Here is a 21837-nt window from a genome sequence, read left to right on the forward strand (position 1 = left end):
TATTTCAAAGTGAGTGTCATGTTTAAAATTGCGACAAAAAAATACAAAACGACACTATTTTAACAGGTAAAAAGTATTGTTTACATATTTCATTGCATTATATAGAGATTTCACTTATCCGATTTAGAATGAAATTTGTGAATAATACATAATGACTCAATCATAATAAATCATAATAAATTACCCATCGTGGATTGTGTATTTTAAATTTTCTGTATCATTTCCATAATTTCGGTGATATGAAATTAGATGTGAATCGTGATTAATGCAGAATCAGGTGAACAGTTGGTGTAAAAAAAATCTTACCCGGGGTATTGGCGGTTGGGCGTTTGCAAAAAAGTCAATTCTATGTAAGAATTTGATTTTCGACGTTAATGCACATTAACGCAAGCAATGTTGGATCATTTACATGCTATTTTTAGAGGAACTGCCGGCGAATCGAACTTGACGGCACCGACGACAGCAGTGTTCGTCGCGGGGTCTGTACAACTAGATTATACCCACGATTTGCACTCGGTAAATGTTGATATCCCACCACAACATCTAATTGCCATCATATCCCCCTGCTGATGATTCACGTCCATTCACTATTATCCCTTGCATAACAATCGCAAGCCTGACCATAAATAATACATATCATCGGTGATAACATTGTCCTGGCCCTGATGTACCTTGGCACACGAATAATATTCTGTTACTTAACTATTCAGAAAAATAGAACTTGATGAGCTAAATTTGAAAAATTAATCCGAGTGCCACGAAATGTGTCAAATCAGACAGCAGTCATTTGAATTCAATTGCCGATTCTTCATGAAGATATTGAATTATTGTATCGCCGATTCAATTGAAGATGGGAAATATGTGAAAGTATATATAGCTTGGTATTCAGTTAAAATTGGTTTGAGAGTTGGAGGGAAAAAACAGTGATTACGAAAGTTTTCGGTTCAGCTCCATGTGACGTCCAAACGTAGTTGTGTCTAAATTCGATGCTCAGTCCAATCCTTGAAGATTGCTCGTGTGATTCAAGCAGGCCGTAGACCCACCTACTGCTCAATCGGTCAAAAAGATTAATTATCGATTTACTTAAGGATTCGTCAGTGTTCCTTCAGATACTTGAAGGATCACAAATCTCCATTGCACTTGTTGACTGCACTCTTGTATTATCTTGTTAGAGTAATTTACATATCATTCACAATGACACTCAGGGAACAATTGCAATTTTAACTATGAGTATTTTGGTTCGTATTCTAGTTCGGTGGGCGTATGCAGCGCTCTTTCGCATTGGACTAAAATAGTATTCGTTGATCAATGCTACTATGCTTTTGAAAATAATGAGAAATGTATCGACTGTTTACACTCGAAGAATGTGCGCCTTGTTTGTTTAACAATAAATGATGAAGAAGTGAAGATGGGAAGCCAGTGCTGTAAGTGTTCAGATAGGAAAAATCATCAAGTCACACGAACTAGACCGACAAGTATAAATATTCGGTACGATTTATCTGAATATAAATTTATTTATTTTTTTTTTCATTTCATTCACATCATTACATAATGTTGAAGAATTTCATATCACTATCGTGAATGGATTTCATGGATACATGAAGGTACGATTTATATCTATTGGCCTTGCTTTTTCAGTCATTTATCGTCTGCGGTGGATGTCAATAGTTATATTAACAGAACTTGGCTCGAAATATCATTAAGAAAAGTAAAGAGCAAGATTTTGGTTTCACGCTGTGGTGCAATCAGGCACTATATGAAGTGCCGTAAATTATTTCACATATTTTTCCTGTCTCATTGACCCTTTTTCTATTTTTCTATTTTTTCCTAGATTTCATGGAAACCAGGAGATATCAACATTTAACAAAAAAATTGGCTCTTATAAAAATATCGATCTATATAGATCGAAAACATCGGGAAGACTTTACACCAGCTATCATCCTTATATAATCGATATTTTGGAAAATAATTATTCTCCAGCTGATGATGATAATCGAGTGCCACGGCGAGTCAGATCAATGAATACCAACGGCATTTTGGAAAAGCTTCAGGAGACTGACCCTCCGCTCTTCATCAAGAAACTTACCGATTTGGCTGTTAAAATTGGCACTAGAACGCGGTTCCTCGTGGAAATCCAGAGTTCTTCATCTCCTCAGGTTTTTCATTTTGTATAATTTTTTTTTTATTGAGTTATACCACGAATTCCTCAGTACACGAATCGCTTGTATTTCGACGACTATTTCGGTGACATATTTCCTTTTAGACTAGAAAGCCAAAGATAAAACGGTGCAGTTGCTTAGATAAATCGACTTGCACATTCGCCTGTCTCTCCATGCAAGCTTGTTTCCGCATTGCGTCCAATTTAGTCATTTCACAAAATACAAAAGCGGTGATTCACCCTTAAGAGCTCAACGATCGAGCCCGAACCAATTTAGAATATTACCTGTTTTGATTTTCTAGGTGACATGGCACAGGAATCATGAACCCGTTGATATCGGTTCACGTTTCTCATTCGTTCATGAAGGGAATTTTTACTGCATCGATGTGGCTCCAGTCACCCTTGAAGACGGAGGCCATTGGACTTGCACAGCTGAAAATGATAATGGGAGATCATCATGCAGTTGTTATTTAAACGTACTCGTACCAAAAGCTTACAAAAAACCGCATTTCATTGAGGAATTACAGGCGATCTTGACGGAAAGCGGAAGTGTTTCGTTGGAATGTAAGGTACTGGGTGTTCCAACTCCGGTACTGAAATGGTTCAAGGATGGGAAAGAAATGAAAGCTGGTGATATATTTGCTCTAACTGCTTCTTTGGACGATCCAACATCTCTAGGCATCTACAGATGTGAAGCCGTTAATTGTATGGGAGTCGCCTGTTCGTCTTCACAAGTTCATGTTATCAATTCAGAAGATGGTCAAAAATCCAGTGTGTCGATAAAATCCCTGGAGTCACTACCAGTTTTTGAGAAGTTCTTGAAAGATCAGTCCTGTAAAATTGGTGAGAGCCTAATACTCTCTTGTCAAATTCAGGTACCGCCTTGGCCAAAAGATGTGGCTTGGTACAACGAATCAGGCCGAATAGAACCGAATGAAAAATATCACATTGTGCAAGATGCATTCGGAATTTATTCGGTTGAAATTCATGGAATTGAAGCTGTTGATAAAGGCCGATGGAAGTGCGTTGCAACGAGCTTAGATAATGCTAAACAATTTACCACGAGTTATGTTGCGGTATTGATTCCAAAAAATTATCGGATTCCACGATTTATGGAGGATCTTCGAGCTATTCTTACGGAAGAAGGTCTAGTGTCATTTGAATGTAAAGTCGTTGGATTTCCGACTCCTGTACTCAAATGGTTTAAGGATGGCGAGGAATTAAAACCAGGGGATGTCTATCAATTGACAGGAACGAATTCTTTGGGCTCGTATTGTTGTATTGCCAAGAATTGTATGGGTGAAGCTAAAAGCACAGCGGAACTTACGATCGAAGATATCGAAAATCAACTCAATGAGGAAGAGCGTTTGCAATTAGCCAAGGAATTTACTCAAGTACCGAAATTCAAGAAAGGCCTTAAAAGTTGCGAGGCTAAAATTGATGAGGCTTTCACATTTGCCGTTCAGATCGATGTGACTTTGTCAGCGGATCCATCGGTTTCCTGGTACCGCAACGACGAATTAATCAGTGGAGACGTTAAATATAAATTGGTCAAAGAGACTTTAGGAAATTTTCATCTGGAAATAAAGAACCTGGAATTAGTGGATGAATCGCAGTGGAAATGTCTGGCAGAGAATGATTTCGGTCACAGCGTGACATCGTGTTTTCTGAAGCTCATCATCCCGAAACATTTCAGGAAACCAAAATATCTGGAGAATCTCAAAGCCGTGCTCTCTGAAGATGGTACTGTGAGTCTTGAGTGCAAAGTCATTGGAGTTCCTCAACCTGCTCTGACGTGGTACAAAGATGGGATCGAACTGAAACCTGGAGATGTTCACAGAATCATATCCGGAGAAAATGGAACTTGCTGTTTAGGAACTTACACTTGCCGTGCAACAAATTGCATGGGATCCGTCAGCAGCTCGGCTTCTCTCCTTGGTTTCGAAGATGATGCGAAACAAGTGCAGAGTCAAGATAATCAACAGCTTGATACATCAGTGAAGAACGTCTCACTGTCTACCATTCATGAAGAAAGGACTTCTCAATTGTACGATACACCTCAAAGTGATTATTCAGTAACTCAGGATGATCACGGAGAGGTTTCATTTAGTCTCGATGGAAAAGAAGTCTCTCTCAGCCTTTACGAAACTCCAGATTTGACCGAAGAAGATGCTATTCAAATAATGGAAATGTACGCAGATCAATTATCCGAACACATTACTGAAGGTGATGTCATCGAACTTCCACCAATGCGGTTTACTAAAGAAACATCAACTACAGGTAATCTTCTTATGGAAGCCGTGGTAATTGATGTTTCCCCAGATTATTTTATTCCGAACGAAAAGTTCGAGGATCTGCGGACGGAAGTAGACGTTGAAGACGTATCAATAATGGAAGACCAATCACAAAGTAATATATCATCATACTCTTCAGCAATGGGTGGACAAACTCCTGTGAGACCTGTGAGGAAAAGGCAGAAATCTGAGGGAAGTGGGTCCTCCCAAAGTGATCACAGTGAAAAAAGCCATCGCAAATCAATGAAAACGGATCAATCAGAGGCTTACCACAGCGCCAGAGAACCATCATCTATTGAAGGGCAATTTTCACTTGACACTGACAACACCGAAGCTATCCGCGATGATGCGTCATCCGTAGATCTTCATGAGCAGAATCTTTTAAAAATTGACGAGCCTGCGGATATAATGGATTATGATGTTATAATTCCGGAACCTGCCATAATCCAATCTGAAATGTCTTACATATTACAGGACCCAAAGAGAATAATTACCACAATTTCAAATCTAGAACAGACTATTCAGCATTTTTTGCTCATGAATGAGGAGCATGATGAGCCAGAGCTGGTCATGCTCGCTGAAAATTTGGAAATGATTTACGCGTCCCTTCATCCCTTCATTTTCGCTATCGCATCGCATAAAACTGGAGTTATTGAAAATCCAATTGACGAGCTCTTAATTGGGATTCTCACGGAACCGTTGGAAGACCTCGCACATGCAACAGCAAGTTTATATTCCTTGGGGCCTACCAAGAATTCATTAAATAACTTCGAAAAATTCGTAGACGACTTTAAATTGAAATTACAAACTTTCGTAACAACTCTAGAAACATATGAAGATGAATCTTGTAAAAAGGATACGACTGAAAATTATAAAGTGTTGGCTAAAAATCTGGATTATATCATGAATAATATTTCGAAAATTTTATTTGAGACTCTATCAGATGACAAACGGATACAAATCAAGTCTTCATCTTCAAAACCGGGGGAAACTGAAGAGGAAAAAAAATTATCCCGTGCAGAATCCGCACCAGAAGCTACTATTGGTCAGTTGCTTCTCGTGTTAACCAGCATCCATTTTGAATTGTCTTCCATTTTAGAGAGGATATCAGGCAATAGCCCCCCGGACATGAATGACATTGAATCTCCATCTAATCTGATAGATAGTATCGAAAGACTTCGTCAATGCATTGGTGATGTAACAATTGCATTCGCAACACCTTCCCTGTTTGACGCCAATATGTCAGTGAGCAATAACGATCGCGTGTTAAATGAATTCGCAAAGCTGGAGATTCCTCTCCATGATTTACAAGAAAATCTCACGAACCGAAAATATCAGGTGGATGAAACATATTTTCTGAAGGATATGATGCGGCCTCTGCAGCATTTAAAAACAGCTGTAAATCTTGTCAAGAAAGATAATTCAGAGCTGGAGATTATTCAATTATTGGAGAGCATAGAGAGGCATGTGTCTTTAATTCCCATTGCGTCCTCCAATGAAACACTGATTGAAGAATTTGAAACAACTGATGGCATTCCTCAACCAGTGCAGGCGGGCATAAAAGACGAATGCAAAAGCGAAGAAGCAGTTGCGACTTCGGCTCGAACTGAACAATTGCTCTTATGGACATCAACAGCTTTTGAACCATTAGAGCAACTCGCTAATGCAACGCTTTCTCTTGATAGATCCATCAACGAAGAAATCCACGCACTTCTCTGTGAACCCTTGGATGCACTCCATGATCAGATAGTATCCCTTCAATCAGCTCTAAAAAATTCACCAAAACAGACATTAGAAAGCGACTTTGTCGCCATTATCCAAAAATTGTTGTGGCCAGTTAATCAATTGCGTGATGGTATAGAAAGGACCACAGAAATTTCTCGAAAAAAACCGGTGGAATCTGTAACGAAACAAAATCTTGAAGAATTCCTGCGCTCTGTTTCTGATTTGTGTGGACAGTTCCAATTCCTTCGAGACCAATTACTTTTAGAGCCACCAGTCGCTTCTCTTGAAGTTCAAACATCTGATGCGCCTTTAATTGTAACTCTTACAGCAGTTGTGGAGTCTCTTCATCATGTGAGTGATGCGGTCACATTGATGTTGAGTACTGGCATAACTGAGCAAGCTGATGGTGTTCATTCAATTCCTGATTTGCCAGAAACAGCATCTATTCCTTCTGATGATAGCAAAAAACCAATTGAACTAAATGATATTGAAGTATTGGATGATGCATTAATCCAAAAATCTTCACAGCCACTGGAAATGATTTATGATAAACAAGACTCTTTCGAGATTCCTACTGATTCTGAAGATAATAAAATATTAGCAAACATCGTTCCGGAGAGTACCTTTAAGATTAATGACAACGAGTCTCAAATAATGACTCAGTATGAGACGAACGAGGAGAAGGTACGAGCGGACGAATCACCTGAATCTTTATTACTAGATTCTACTCAGCAAATTGAGAAATCAACAGCTCCCGAAAATGGAGATCCGAAGAATGATCAAGAGCTTATTGATAAACAATCAGAACTTCCCCAAATTTTTAAGGATACCATTACAGAGGATCCGTTAAATTACGCAATGATACAGGAAGAAACTTGTGATTTTGTGGAGAATAAAGTTCTTGACGGTTTTCAATTGTTATTACAAAACCAAGTCGCATATATTGTGGAAGACGAATTGGAGCGTCAAGGAGCGCAGGAGAGTGGATCGAGCGATTTTATTAAAATTGTTCAGGATAAAGTACATGCCACGGTGTCAGTAAGTCCTGGTGTAGATCAGGAATCGATATTGGAGGAAATGATTCGAGATATCGTTGTGGAGGAACTCCATTCCGTCAAGTCAGACAATCATGAAAATGTCAGTGATATAATCAATTCGTCGTTGACATTGACGTCAGAGCAGGCAGTAAATGACGAAATAATTCAACCACAACAGATCATTCAAAATGTACCGTTTATCAACGAAGAAAAATTCCACGGAATAACTAGTGATGAATCTTCAGACATGAAAAAAGAATTGATTGATTCATTAGTCGAAGAATCATTAGAGACTCCAGAACATGCGTCAGTAATTGTCGAAGAATCGAAGACATCAGATAAATTCGAGCAACAAAATGATGATTATAACAATCCGATAGCAATAACCGTGTCTGCTAACGAAACATCAACGCACTCCCAAAATAATCTAATGATGGATCTACAACAAGCACTAGTGTCTTCAGGTATTGAGGACAGAGATACAAGGGATGACGTCTTTAAAGATTCCTCGGAATTATTGAAAATCGACATCGCAGGGATAATAGAAGACGAATTGGATCGTCAAGGGGCGCGAAATTACGCCTCTTTAAATTTTATTCAACTTGTTCAGGACAAAGTAAGCGCCAATATATCTTCAAATCATAATATCGAACAGGAATCTGCACTGGAGGAAATGATTCGGGATATCACTGTGGAAGAACTTCAATCGGTCAAGGCAGATGTTAATGATAATGATTATCGGAACCAGCCCCAGGAGATAATTGAAAATGTAGAACTTGTCAATGATGAAAAACTTTACGAAAAGGTTCAAGATGAATCATCAGAAGCGGAAAAAGGGGCCCGGCCTGAAGAAATGTGTGAGTCTCTGAATTATGCACAGGAACGTATCGATCAGTCTCAAATTGCGGATAGATTAAATCAACAGAATGATGATACGAAAAATTTGATGGAAATAGCATTATCTATTAAGGAAGAAACAAGACATTTACAATTTTTAAGTAACGCAATGGCTGATGTACAACAAGCACTAGTGTCTTCTACAATTGAAGATAATTGTAGCACAGGGGAAGATGAAATTCTGAAAGACTTTAAGATATCATTGGAGAGTGATACGGCACACGTGATAGAAGGTGAATTAAATCGTGGAGACGCGCAAGATTATGCGGCAATCAATGTCATTAATATTATTCAAGACAAAGTACAGGATCTGGAATTTATGGAGGAAGAAATAGTTGGAGATATCGCTGTGGAAGAATCTATCAACGTAAATAATAATGAATTAGATAATGATCAAGTCGAATCATTAGAAATGGCGAAAGAAGAAATACAGATCGATGGAATATGGGAATCTCCAGATCATTTATCAACAGCTGTCGAGAAATTGAAAAGTACGGATAGATCAGACCAGGGAAATGATGATGAAGAAAATCCGATGAACGCAGAGTTATCGACTCATGAAGTAACACCGGATGTTCAAATTAAAAATGACTCACTGATGAACGAGCAAAATGATCAAGCTCTCCAAGATTCCCAGATGTCATTGGAAAATAAAATAGAAACAATTATAAAAGACGAATTGGATCGCCAAGGCGCGCAAGAGTATGCATCAATGAAGTTCATTGAAGATGTTCAGAATAAAATATATACCGCTGCATCCTCAAATTATAATATAGATCAAGAATCAATATTCCAGGAGCTGGTTCGTGATATCACTGTGGAAGAGCTTCAGTCTATAAAATCGAATTGCAATAAAATTCCGAACGTTAATATTGATCTGTCATCCTATATGCCTGAACAAAAATCACACAATGAATTGGTAGAGAGAGAATTAAATATACAAGAATTATCGGAATCAGTCCCATCGCTAGATTCTACACCAAAAAATAATGAAAAATCTAATGCCGGGATAATTGTGGATGCAAATACTAAAGGTGGAGAATTAATTAATGAAGTGAATGTTCTTGACGATTTTACATGTCAAGAAGACTCAATAAAGGATAATTCAGCAAATGATGAGACCAACCAAGTCCTCGATTCATCTGAAATTTTGAACGAACCTCTTCAAGAAAAAGGACACACCGGTATTTCAAGTGTTCCTGATGCAGATCAACAATTAGAAGAGATAATTCCTGTTGTTGTAAGCAAGGAGGAGCTTGGAGAAGTGACGCATGATAAATCATTGGAGAAAGCAACGGAAAATAGAGGGAATCCAGAATCATGTGAAGTATTGACATTAAATTTTACCGATAGGATCGATGGAAAAATTGCAAGTGAGGAAGATTTAGAGGTGAATATTAAAAAGGAAACGCCAAACAATGAAACATTACCTATTGATGAAGCATCAGATGATCCCTCACTTCCGAGAAATAAGATAGCACTAACTGGATTAATTGATGCACCAGAGCAATTACTGATTACGCCTGACGTAGCATTTGGCAATGTGGCAGATAGAAATGAAAATATAAAACAAATTATAGAAGACGAATTGGACCGTCAAGGTGCACTGGGATATGCGTCGATCAATTTTATTGAACTTGTTCAAGAGAAAGTTCATGTCGCTGCATTGGAAGGTTCTGCAAATCAGCAGGCGATATTAGAAGAACTCATTCGTGATATTACTGTAGACGAGCTTCAGTCTGTAAAATTAGGAGAGAGTGTGATAAACGACGAGACAAGCGTCCAAAATGAATCGATACTGTCATCTGAACAGAAATCGATTGATAGCTTGCAGAAAATTCTAGATGACGATCATAATCCAGCATTGCAAGAAATCTGGCCGACGGAAATTCCTATGGATCATAATAATGAGCATGAAACTGTAGATCTGATTATGCCTGAGGTGGAAAAAATATTTGGAAATGTAATTCAGATAGATGACCACGGGGAAGTGATCGATTCCAAATATCACGAGACAATTTTTAATAATCCATTGGTGTCCCAGTGTCAATTTTCTGATCATTCTCTAGAAGATTTGAGCTCGATGGAACTAGGCGTACAAGTAGCAGCTCAATCTTGTGCTCTTGACGATTTAAAAAACCTCAGAGCAACCACAACGATCACTGATATCTCTCCGGAAGAACCGGTTGAGCCTCTGGTGATAACCGAACTCGAAAGTGCATCTGCTCAAGCGATTGAACTGGAAAAATATATAAGTCCTGTCAAACCGAGTACTCACTCAATGATTTTACAGAGCCCCGTATCTTCCAAACAATTTACATCTGAAGAATGCACTGGTGATCTGATAATTCCTGAATTACCAGAAGAACAATCCAAAATCGTGGCAGATGATAGTTCGCTGCCTTCGGAAGAAGAATGTAGAATAAATATTTCAGACACGAAGAGAGGAGCAATGATCCTGGGACAGCCTAGTACTGTGGATGTGGGAGCGCTCTGGGAAATTTCGAAAGATGCTGTAAGTCCAGAAGTCCAGGATCATCAAGTGGCTCTTCTTAAAAGTAATGATGCTCTGCAGCCAGCGTCACAGCATAAGCATCAGATTTTCAACTGTCCACGAGCACTTGATGAGGTAGGACCCAATGAATACACCCAAGACATTATGAACAATCCCCCAGTGGATTATAATGTTGCACCTGTGGATGTTGATCCTCTGGCTAACCCTTCCGAACATACGGTGCGAGTACTAAATTCAGAGGCAGTGAATAATAAATCACCAGATGAGAAGATCGTATTGGGAAGAGAGACCGGTCCTGCGAATGATATCAGTCAATCAATAGCGGAAAAAAAAGAGAATGTGTTGGACGAATTGCGAATTAATAGAGAAGAATTCTCTGAAGGTGATTCTCTGAAAAATAATGAAGAAATAATTGATGCAACGAGTGCAGTTCCTGCGGATCATCATGATTTGAAATCAGTTGGAAAAACGACAACTGAAGATAATCAAGGCGCCAATAAAGGAGTAAAAGAATCTGTTGAAGAATTAAGTGAAAATTTGAAAAGTTCCGATGAAATTGCGGACGAGCAGAAGAAAGGGTCGCGTTCTCCGCAAGAGAAAAAATTACGTAAAATTCAGAAAAATAAAGACGAAAAATCGCAATTCAGTAATACTGAGCGAAAAGAGAATTCTATAGCCTCAGCGATGAAAGATGAAAATGTCGAGGAACAAATCATCGAGGGAACTGAAAGTTCGCCAAAAACGCAGAATCATTCGGAAGAAAAAAATGTTCCCACTTCTGAAAATAATAATTCACTGGAGAAAGGGGAGGCAATTTCTAAAAATTCTTCTCAAATTGCTGATGAAGAACAATTGGCATTGAGTGGTGAAAAAGATTTCATGAAGAAGAAGAAGATTGATGAAGTAAATATCATGGAACATCGAGACTCAAAGAAGACTGACACTTCGAGTTCTTTTGATGATGAAGAACGAGTGAGAAAGGGAAATCGAGTAAAGGAACATGAAAAATCGGAACTTCCGGGTGCAGAGGAGAATGGCCTTCAGGAGACCCCTAATGATTATCGACGATCATTAATTGAACAAGAAATGACAAGTCAATATGGAAAGCCTAAAAAAATTAATCACACTGAAGAAGAAATTAAACAGACGCATTTACAAAATGAGAGACAGCAAAAATTGAAAAAAAATGGCACGAGAACACGAATTAAAGGATCGGAAATAGAAGATCGTGATTACACTCACATAAGATCAAAAGAAAGACCCACTTCGGATACAGAATCACACACCGAAGATTCCCATCTAGAATCGGCCTCAGTCGCCACAAATTTGTCTCTAGATTCTGAATTATCAGAATCCTCAAAACGAAATGTAAAATTCGACTACCGCCAAGAACGAGATGCATCGATTGTCCTGCCATCAATATCAATTGACACAGACGAATTAATGACGAGTGATCAATCCCGATCTTCTGATTATTTAGCGCAAAAATCGCGAAAATACCGGAATGAATATGGCAGTGACAGGGAATATTTGCCTGGTCCTAGGCACAAAGGGAAAAAACCAGTTTTCTGCATGAAGTTGATAGATCGAACTGCAGCAGCAGCTTCTCGGATCAAACTAACTTGTACAGCCCTTGGTGATCCCGAGCCTCGCGTATTTTGGATGCAAAATGGTCGGGAATTATCCCAGACAAGTAACCGATACTGCATAACGAACGATAACGGAGTGATATCATTGGAGATTTATTCAGTGAAGTCTGAAGATTCTGGAGAATACGCGTGCATTGCTAAAAATATTCATGGTGAAGCATCCACTGAAGCTAAATTAAAAGTTTACGCGGGATACGAGTCCACACATTCATCGCCCATTTTCACGAGACCAATGAGGGGTATTTGTTGTATATTTATATAAATATTTTCTATAATTATCGTGTACTGAATAATATTCATCTTTTATTAGATACTTTCAAACGAAACGAAAACAAATTTATTCTGGAATGCCGAGTACGGGCTCAACCTCCACCAATTATAACTTGGTTGAAGGATGGAAAAATAATGGTAATGAATGACAGGTGCAGACAAAGTGATTTAGCTGAAGGAATCTGCCGCTTACAAATATCTAATCCGTGTAATGATGACGACGGTATTTACACGTGCAGAGCGGAAAATAAATCTGGGTTCAGTGAATGCAATTCTCGTTTCACATACAATGAACACGCGGGTAAAAAAATACTCATTAATATCAAATTCATTAATTTTTCTTTGAAGCTGGAAGGAGCGGTACAATTTTTTTCGTCCTCTTTACAGTTGCGCCGAAGTTTGACTTGACGAGTTTAAGTGCTCATAATAAAAGACACAATTTAACTTCTGAAATGCATTCCACTGTGGATTATGACATGTATTCTTTCATTCTTTCTGATCCATTTGGTATTGATCGCTCGATCTACAGCCACCGAACAGATTTATCTATTGAATGTGGTAACGTGAAATTGGATGGCGGATATTTATGTTTAAAAGAAAACGGCAAGCCTGCCATATTTATATCCCGTCCCGTTGACAAATTAATCAACGCTTGCGTGGGAGAAGACGTGAGTTTATCATTCAGAGTGGGTGGAGTGCCTAAACCAAAAGGTACAATCTAATTCTATTAGCGTAATTCAGAAAAAAATCGTCAATACCAAATACTCAATTCTTCACTCAAAATCCAGTGATTCTGATGAAGGGACTGGTTGATATCACGAACGGCACTCGATCCTACAAAGAAAGTCATGATGACTACGTTAGAATAACATTCAAAAGAATAGAGGATGAGGATGAGGGAACGTACTGTATCCTCGTTAAAAATCGTTATGGCTATGACCGTACTTTCTTCACAATCAGGGTAATATAAATATTTTCCGGTTTTCCGTGTTGAATACAATTGAATTCCCCTGCAGGTTAAACAACGCGCGAGATCATTGACACCAGCGAGATCAACGGAATGGAATTTCGAGAATACGAAGAAATATCTGAGTCATGTCCATGAGCCAACACATTCACAAGTCAAATGTAAATACTTTTATTTATCGAGAGTACTAACAAGTGGCTATACTTCCGATTGGAGTTGTTTTTATTGTTCAATTGTGACGTGAAGAGAAATTCGCACGTCAAAAAATAATCTGTCTTTTAAATCCTGAAAGCAGTTAAAGTGGAAAATATTAAATGACGACTAATGACGACTAATGAATGTTGTGAATGTTCAGTCATACCAGGTCCTATCTCCAGCGAGCCTGTGGTGGTTGACGGTGGAAAAACTTGGTTGGCTTTATCATGGGGTAAAGCCGAACAAAGAGGACCAGCACCGATTGTTGCTTATCGAGTTGATGCTTGGTTACTTGGGGGTGATGGTGGCGCCCGATGGATCGAGGTATTCAGCATTTCAGAGAATAATGTCCCCTTCAACCAAAACTTTATCCTTCATTTCAGCTTGGAGTTACATCAACCAACTCCTTCGACGCCTTCAATTTGTGTCCGGGCGAAGAGTACAAATTTCGAATTACTCCGAAAAATCGGTACGGATGGGGGGAATCCGTCACCATGACGAATTCGGTCACTGTAAAAGAAATCGTCAAGTTTCCGGAGTTCTCGGAAATATTGCCGGGTCAATTGAAAGCACTTGTCGGGACAACATTGAATTTGAATTGTGAGGTGTGTAAACATTGAAGATGAATATTAAATATTTATCAGACGCAGGGAATTTATCAAATTCATTTGCAAATCCTGTAGATCGAGAGTAATAAATCGGTGGCCCATGTACGATGGTACAAAGATAATGTAGAACTCGATGGAACACACGATCAGAGAGTTGTCATCAATAATGTCGATTTAAAATGCTCTCTGTCAATCGCTGATATCGGAGAAAGAGATTCCGGGCGATATGTGTGCGATGCGACAAATTCCGCGGGAAGAGTGTCAACTTTTGCTCGAGTGCAAGTTGTTACGGATCCGAAAATTGCAGATGCCGATCTCGAATTAAGAACCATGAGGTGCATTTTCATTCACAATACATTAATTATGGGAAATCAATTTCGTGGAATGAATTTATTTTTTGATTGTTTCCCCAGAGCGAACGATCGTTCAAGTGAAGAACGACCACCCGAATTCACAATGAGACTCAGAGACAGACGAGTCCAAGCGACGTATCCTGTCAGATTGACATGTCAAGTTGACGGTAATCCCGAGCCCGTGATAACCTGGTATAAAGACGAAGAAGAAATAAATATTGAAGGTAAAAATTTACTTCAGAGTTCTCACTTGTTATGTTTCTGAGTGATAATTTAAAATTTATTTCAATGATATCAATTGCCAAGTGGAAAATATGAGTATATGGAAAGACGAAGCCCATTTTCACACTTTGGAAATAAATCGTTCGAAAATTGATAATACGGGTATTTATATGGTGAGAGCGCAGAACGCCTTTGGATGCTTATCATGCCGCTGTCATCTTGTTGTGGATGAGGGCATAAGAGCATACATAGCTCCTGAATTTTTGCATTTTCTGAACCCAGTCTATACTGTCGTTCAAAATCAAGAGCTTCGAATGACCGCGCAAATAGAGGCCTATCCGGCTATCGGCATCACATGGTAATCCATTTTAATTCCGTGTGGACGAAAAATTTGCATGATTAAATTGATGAATACTTATCGAAATGCAGGTACCGAGATGGAAAGCGACTTCGTCCTAACAGAAATACAGTCATGTCATTGCATCATGATGGAACTGTCGAATTGACTTTGGCACACATTACATGCAAAGATGCCGGTGTTTATTGCTGTATAGCGACGAACGAAGTGGGACGTGCCGAAAATAAAACTCAAGTCAATGTGTTAATGAATGATGATGTCGATGAATCAATGAAATCTTCAACAGAAACAGCACAAACTTCGGTTATACCGTAAGCACTGGAGTAAAGATTTCATATTTCAGGCTTTCAATGATTCCACGGGTTTCAGGTATTCTCGGGAGCCCGTGTTCATCACGAAGCCTTTGTCAACAGAAGCATTCGAGGGTGACAATATTATTATTCTTTGTCAAGTTATCGGAGATCCTAAACCAGATGTAATCTGGCTTCGCGATTTTCTAAAGGTAATACACTAGAATTTTTTATATAAATGTTTACACTATTTTACGATATAATTTTATTCGAAAGCAAAGTGTTTGCACGTCTTCAAGGGAAGATATTTCAAGGCTGTAGAATCGTCATGCACTGACGCCGGTAGATTTAGCTACATCATCCATTCATATTGCATGAATAACAGAAGAGAAGTATTTTCAGCGATTGCCATTTATGAACCCAATGAGTTCAAAACTTTCCCTCTATATATGGTTGACAGCATAAAATTAATCTTCATCTAACTCACTTTCAGAATCTCAGCGTATGTAGGCTAGCCGAGTACTTATGCGTTGAAATTTATAAGAGTTCTTAAAAAACTGTATAATTTCGTCATTTTAAGATCATCATTTGATCGTTTGTCTGTCGGGCATTTGTTTCAGCCTGATTATTACAAAGATGCGCCACATTTTCGTCCTGTGGGTCTAGGACCGCAGTATCAGCTTGAGATTCCGTACGCGAAATTAGATTTTACAGGAACCTATTCTGTCATTGCGAAGAATTGTTATGGGGAGGCTAAAGCCGTAATATCTCTTCAGATTTATGCCAGAGGTAATTCTTTTGTGAGAATAGAGAGTAGTGGTTGTTACATTGAATTTTATTATGCAGATCCAGACAGGCAAGATATTAACAGGAAGCAAATAGTCAAACATAGGTATGAATTAAAGGGAATTAAGAGTATGAATGTTGTGCTGTTGTTTCCTTATGGCTATTTTCCAGTGAGATACAGACATTACCAGTGATTCAAAGTCCTTTGAAGAGCATTCGATGTTGCGATGGAGATGCTGTGACATTCATTTGCAAAATTAACGCAACTCCACCGCCATCGATTCGATGGGAAAAAGGCGGGAAGGTAATGCGTATTTGTTATAATATATATATATTTTTCGATATCTCCGTTTTCTTCTGATTTTTCATTGAAATAAAATAATACGCAAGTTTTGAATTCCACTCGAAAGTTAGTACCACTTCAGAATGATGTGAGTTTCGACTTTGAGGACGAAACAGCACGATTACACATACAGCAAGTATATCCAGAAGATGAAGGTGAATATATTTGTGTAGCCTACAACGATCTGGGGAGTGCGTACACGTCAGCCTGTTTGATAGTGGATGGTAATTATGGATTAATTGAACTACAATAATTCACAGTAATGATTGTAATAATCATTGCAGTACCTGAAGGTAAAGAAATATGTATCAATCGGAGATTGAAGAAACCCATCAGTTTGCTCTCTCCAAATGCAACGCCTATTTCAACTCCAAGGTCGACTCCAATACGGAGTCTATCTCCGTCGTGCGTCAGTACGTTTACATTGCAATGTTTGTTGCTTATTTATTATTTTCTTGTTGTTATCTGTGATATTTCTATTAGTCCGTGAATTGACGCACAACACCGGACGCCGAGGGAGAATACCAGCAGCACCGAAATTTTATGCAATACCTCATAACCGAGTTGCTGAGGAAGGCGACACTATCAGATTCCAGTGTTCCGTTACAGGACATCCAATACCCTGGGCGAATTGGGACAAGGATGGCATAACTGTAATATCAAGTGCAAGAGTCTCTATCACAGAAAAGGATGATTTGAGAATTTTGGAAATTGCACAGATCGCGTACGAAGACGCTGGCCTCTACCGAATCACTCTGGAGAATGATATCGGTAGAGTCGAAGCGACTGCTCGACTCGAAGTTATAAGAGGTTACCGATTATCTATTAATTTGCATTTGTAATGGATGAGGAAGGCCGCATTATCAATTATTATATTCATAACTACAGGGAAACATGCGTCTGTATCAAGGGGAATTACACATTCTTCGAGGCAGAATCGATCGGCCAGTGATCGCCCACCGTTCTATCCCACATTGAGTCCAGATTATCAGTCTCGTTCATCTACTTCACTCGATAAATATTCTGGAATAAGTAGAACCACTCCCACGTATTTACTACCTCATCACAGGTTCGTTTATGCGATTAGGTCAAGTCTATAAAAAATTTAGGGAACACTTTCCAGAAAAAGTTCTTAATAGGATTTTTGAAGTATTAATTTCTTTCAAGGGAGAAGTCTTCAAGAGATGAATATGACGGGTCATTCTTTTGTACTGAAGTTGAGGAAAAGGGTCCAGTGATTTTAACAGCACCTGCTGATGTACTGGCAATCAAAGGAGAAACTGTTGTACTTTTGGCGACATACAGTGGATTTCCAAAAGCTGTACCGCAGTGGTTCTGCGAGGTAGAGCTGTATTAAAACCCCAAATTTACCGATATCTCATTGAATTCTTTTCATAATTTTAGGGAAAAAAAGTGATGCGCAATGATCAGATCAAAATTCAAACAATGATGGGTTTCACTCGTCTAATTATGAATGAAATTACGCGCAAACAAGCGGGAAAATACAGTGTATGCATTGAAAATACGATGGGTGGAGATTCGATAGATGCGCATGTGATAGTACAAGGTATATATCTCTGCAATTCATAAATGAAAACAAACAACCATGATAGATAAACTGAAGCTAAAAACGTAATTAATACATCTCCTATTTTTTCTCAAGGTTTCGTTACAATTGGTCCAGTCTATTATTTCACTTTATTGTATTATCTAAAGTAATTCAATTCGCAATACATCTGAGACAATACTTTATTCCCTTCCACGTTGTCTCTCGGATGTTCTCCGTAGGAATTTGAAACTTACGACTCACGTATTCTAAATTATATACATGTGTAGCACGTAGATTTATGCGTTGTGTATGTACACGTCAGACAGATCTGTGCGCTCCCCACTATTCCCCAAGGTCTAAAGTAAATACTCTCATGCTTCGAGCTGTTCAGTAGCTCATCAACCATTCTCGTTAAAGTATTCCGCGGGCCCGTCTTTCCTCGACTCGATAAATTGTGAAAAATGCAAAAATATGGAAAGTTTGATATCAATATAAATGTAAGAGCCGCCAAAGTTATCGTTCTCTTATATATCGAACCGAAACGAAATTGTCATTGAGACGAAAATTGTTAGTCAGATTGGAGTAAATCATTATATTCCCTTTTCTCCAGAATCTGCGAGTGTGATAAACCCAGGAGGTACAATATCAATTAGTATACCTAGAGCTATTGACTGCGAATCTCACATGGCGAATATTAATAGAGTAGACAGGTCTTCAATGAAAACTGATAGCATAAACGAGGGAGGTACGTTGAAATAATAATTTTCCTAGAGACTGTTGAGTAATTATAATCAACTGATAACTGTCACTGGATCAAGATACCGATTTGGACGAAATGCCAGAGTTCTCCATCGTGGAAGTCATGCCTAGGGAGATCTTCGATGATCATTACGACATTCTTGAAGAAATCGGTAAAGGCAGATACGGAGTTGTTCGAAAAGTACTGGATAAGTCGAGCGAAATCAATCGAGCAGCGAAATTTGTCCGAACGATTAAAAATAAGGACCGTCAACAGGTATTGAAGGAAATTGATATTATGAATACGATGAAACATCCGAAGTTGATGCGATTAGTGGCTGCGTTTGAAGGATCAAAGGAAATGATTATGGTCACTGAATAGTACGTACTACTCGTATTAATCAGGTCATATGATTGCTCTAATCGATAATTACTTATCGCTCACTCTTTTAAATAGTATCTCGGGCGGAGAATTATTTGAGAGAGTGGCAGCTGACGATTTCACGTTGACGGAACAGGACAGTGTCCTTTTTGTTCGGCAAATTTGTGAAGGAGTTGCCTACATGCACGATCAACATATCGTACACATGGATTTAAAGGTCTATTAATTATCTGATTAATCAATTATTTATGGAGTTCGGCGTTTATTTTATCACAATGAAAATTTGTAGCCAGAGAACATCATGTGCCAATCGCGTACCTGTCACCGAATAAAATTAATTGATTTCGGATTGGCACAGACACTCCAACCCAATACGCCAGTCAGGGTATTATTCGGAACCCCGGAATTCGTATCTCCAGAAATCATTAGTTTTGAACCGATTGGGACAGAGTCGGACATGTGGAGTATCGGAGTTATCTGTTATGTACTGTAAGTACGATTGAATTTATAATACTTCTGGGTGTATTATAAATTAATCAATTAAACAATAATGCAATAAATTGGGTATTATTCTCTAGATTAACTGGATTGTCACCTTTCATGGGTGACAATGATGCAGAAACTTTCGTCAACATAACACGTGCTGACTATGATTTCGATGATGAAGCATTCAGTGCCATTTCCAAAGAAGCCATTGATTTTATCAGTTCACTTTTGATCAAAAGAAAAGAGTTTGTGCATAATAATATCATTGGGATGACTATGAGCTTTCAGTTTTAGTCATTAATTCATGTTTTTCAGATTAAGATTGTCGGCGAAGGATTGCCTGGAACATCCGTGGTTAGCTCAATGTGCCGAAAATATGAACCGAGTAGTTCTACCCACTGATAAATTAAAAAATTTTATCGTCAGGCGAAAGTGGCAGGTAATAATTATATTAATTAGCATACGTAGGTGTGTTTTGAATTAATCAAGCATGGGTTTTCGCATGGATTTGATTTTGATATTTATCAGAAAACTGGCAATGCCATTCGTGCTTTGGGAAGAATGGCAATTCTTTCGGCTAAAAGTCGGAAGAATATTTCCACCGAGACAGTGCCTGAGGAAATTGACATTTTTTATCCACCCTCTGAGGATTCACTGGAAATTTCGGAGCTGAATATTTCCCCGACTGAGCATTCACTCATATTCACATCAAATTACCCAAAAAATGATTTGTCACCTGAAATAATCAGTGATAAAGATATCGAGGAGCGAATAACTGATAGTTCCATTGATGGAACACCGACAATAATGGAGATTGAAGGAGAAATGCCTCAATTAGTGCAAAGTCCTTTTACCATTTGCGATGAGAGTGTTTTATTGAATAAGGATAGTACTGAATCCCAGTGTGAAACTAACAATCTGCAACTAGGTGTGTTGATAGGTATCGATTTTTCCACTTGACATTCATACGATTCGACTACTACCTATTTAATTTCCACAATTTCCAGATAAAGCAGACGAAGGCGCGAACCCAAGGGTAACAACAACAATTCCACCCTTACGTCACGTACGCACAGGGAATGTTAGCCGCACAGCAAAACTATTCGAAACCGAGGACGTGTCTTCAACACTCCATCCCCCATCTAGTCGATTGAATTTACCACCTGCTGACGCAAGACTGCAGAACGAAAGAATTCGTAAAGCCTTCGAATTTTGGAATAAATAGCAATTACACATAGCCCTCCACTTTTTAATAACGCACAGTAATGTAAAATTTGTCTGACAACTATAACTTAACAGAACCTAATAGAAAAATAATATATAATAAATAGGGGACTTGATTGACGAGCTCCCCTCCAAAAATAGGAATCACTGTGACTAGAACACTGGTATTCCAAATTTTAATGCTAATGACAATAAAAAAAAACATCAAGTATTTAAACTATTTCTAGCATTTCTATTTTTTGGATTTCCTCGTTTTTCTTTAATGATTTTTGCTTTTCCCTGAAGGGAATAGCCTACGTGCTGAACTGCATGTGGCAAGGGAAAAGCCGGTTTACGGTTGCGGCAGTTTTTCTGTGATGATTCACATCCGTAAAATTGCCTTGTGGTGGGAATTCCGTTATTCCCCCACTGTTGAAAAAAAAAAGCGGTACTCACTGCGCAGTTCAGCTGATCGGAGATTTTCTGCAGTCATTGGTTGAGGAGTAAAATCGTGAATAACTCTTCGGTCGGTTCCGGTATATTTCATGGCCATCTGCTCGGCGCATGGGAGCTGATGAAATCGGCACAGGCGGTTTGAGAAGCCACCAGGTCTCACCGAAGAGGATTGACTGCGGCACCGTAGTACTGCACCCCAAGAGATGGAGGGCGCCACACTCAATGGGGGTGTCTGCCCATCAGCCAACTCAGTAACTACCTCAGACTCAGTAGCAGTCCCGCTGTCAGAGGGACCGAATGACTAGTTACTGAGTTGGGTGACGGGACTGACGGGTGGACACCCCACCATTGGGTGC

General features: G+C 38.8%; 1 protein-coding gene across 1 annotated transcript; it reads left to right on the forward strand.

Annotated features, from left to right (window-relative positions):
- The first annotated feature begins 332 nt into the window (after window positions 1–332).
- Window positions 333–21251, forward strand: LOC105274079 (uncharacterized). The gene is made up of 32 exons (XM_011316906.1): window positions 333–350; window positions 423–479; window positions 1832–2156; window positions 2461–12514; window positions 12586–12846; window positions 12933–13256; window positions 13334–13506; window positions 13562–13673; window positions 13868–14031; window positions 14091–14312; window positions 14391–14650; window positions 14729–14892; window positions 14975–15248; window positions 15320–15559; window positions 15618–15750; window positions 16159–16327; window positions 16385–16430; window positions 16496–16628; window positions 16735–16891; window positions 16952–17080; window positions 17151–17477; window positions 17556–17736; window positions 17835–18009; window positions 18072–18234; window positions 18827–18961; window positions 19035–19335; window positions 19412–19553; window positions 19626–19825; window positions 19915–20067; window positions 20138–20261; window positions 20351–20762; window positions 20830–21251. Exons 3-32 carry the CDS (start codon window positions 2019–2021, stop codon window positions 21045–21047), a joined length of 15684 nt encoding a protein of 5227 aa, XP_011315208.1. The 5' UTR covers window positions 333–350; window positions 423–479; window positions 1832–2018; the 3' UTR covers window positions 21048–21251.
- Window positions 21252–21837: the final 586 nt, after the last annotated feature.

This window comes from Fopius arisanus, unplaced genomic scaffold (genome assembly GCF_000806365.1).
Source record: "Fopius arisanus strain USDA-PBARC FA_bdor unplaced genomic scaffold, ASM80636v1 scaffold00009, whole genome shotgun sequence".
Classification (NCBI taxonomy): domain Eukaryota; kingdom Metazoa; phylum Arthropoda; class Insecta; order Hymenoptera; family Braconidae; genus Fopius; species Fopius arisanus.

Bases quoted from the DNA above. Each gene is read 5' to 3' on its own strand.
- LOC105274079 (XM_011316906.1), top strand. From the start codon at position 2,019: ATGAATACCAACGGCATTTTGGAAAAGCTTCAGGAGACTGACCCTCCG. The intron at 13,674-13,867 runs GTAAATACTTTT...GTGAATGTTCAG, and splicing joins AACACATTCACAAGTCAAAT to TCATACCAGGTCCTATCTCC. The intron at 16,892-16,951 runs GTAATTATGGAT...TAATCATTGCAG, and splicing joins AGCCTGTTTGATAGTGGATG to TACCTGAAGGTAAAGAAATA.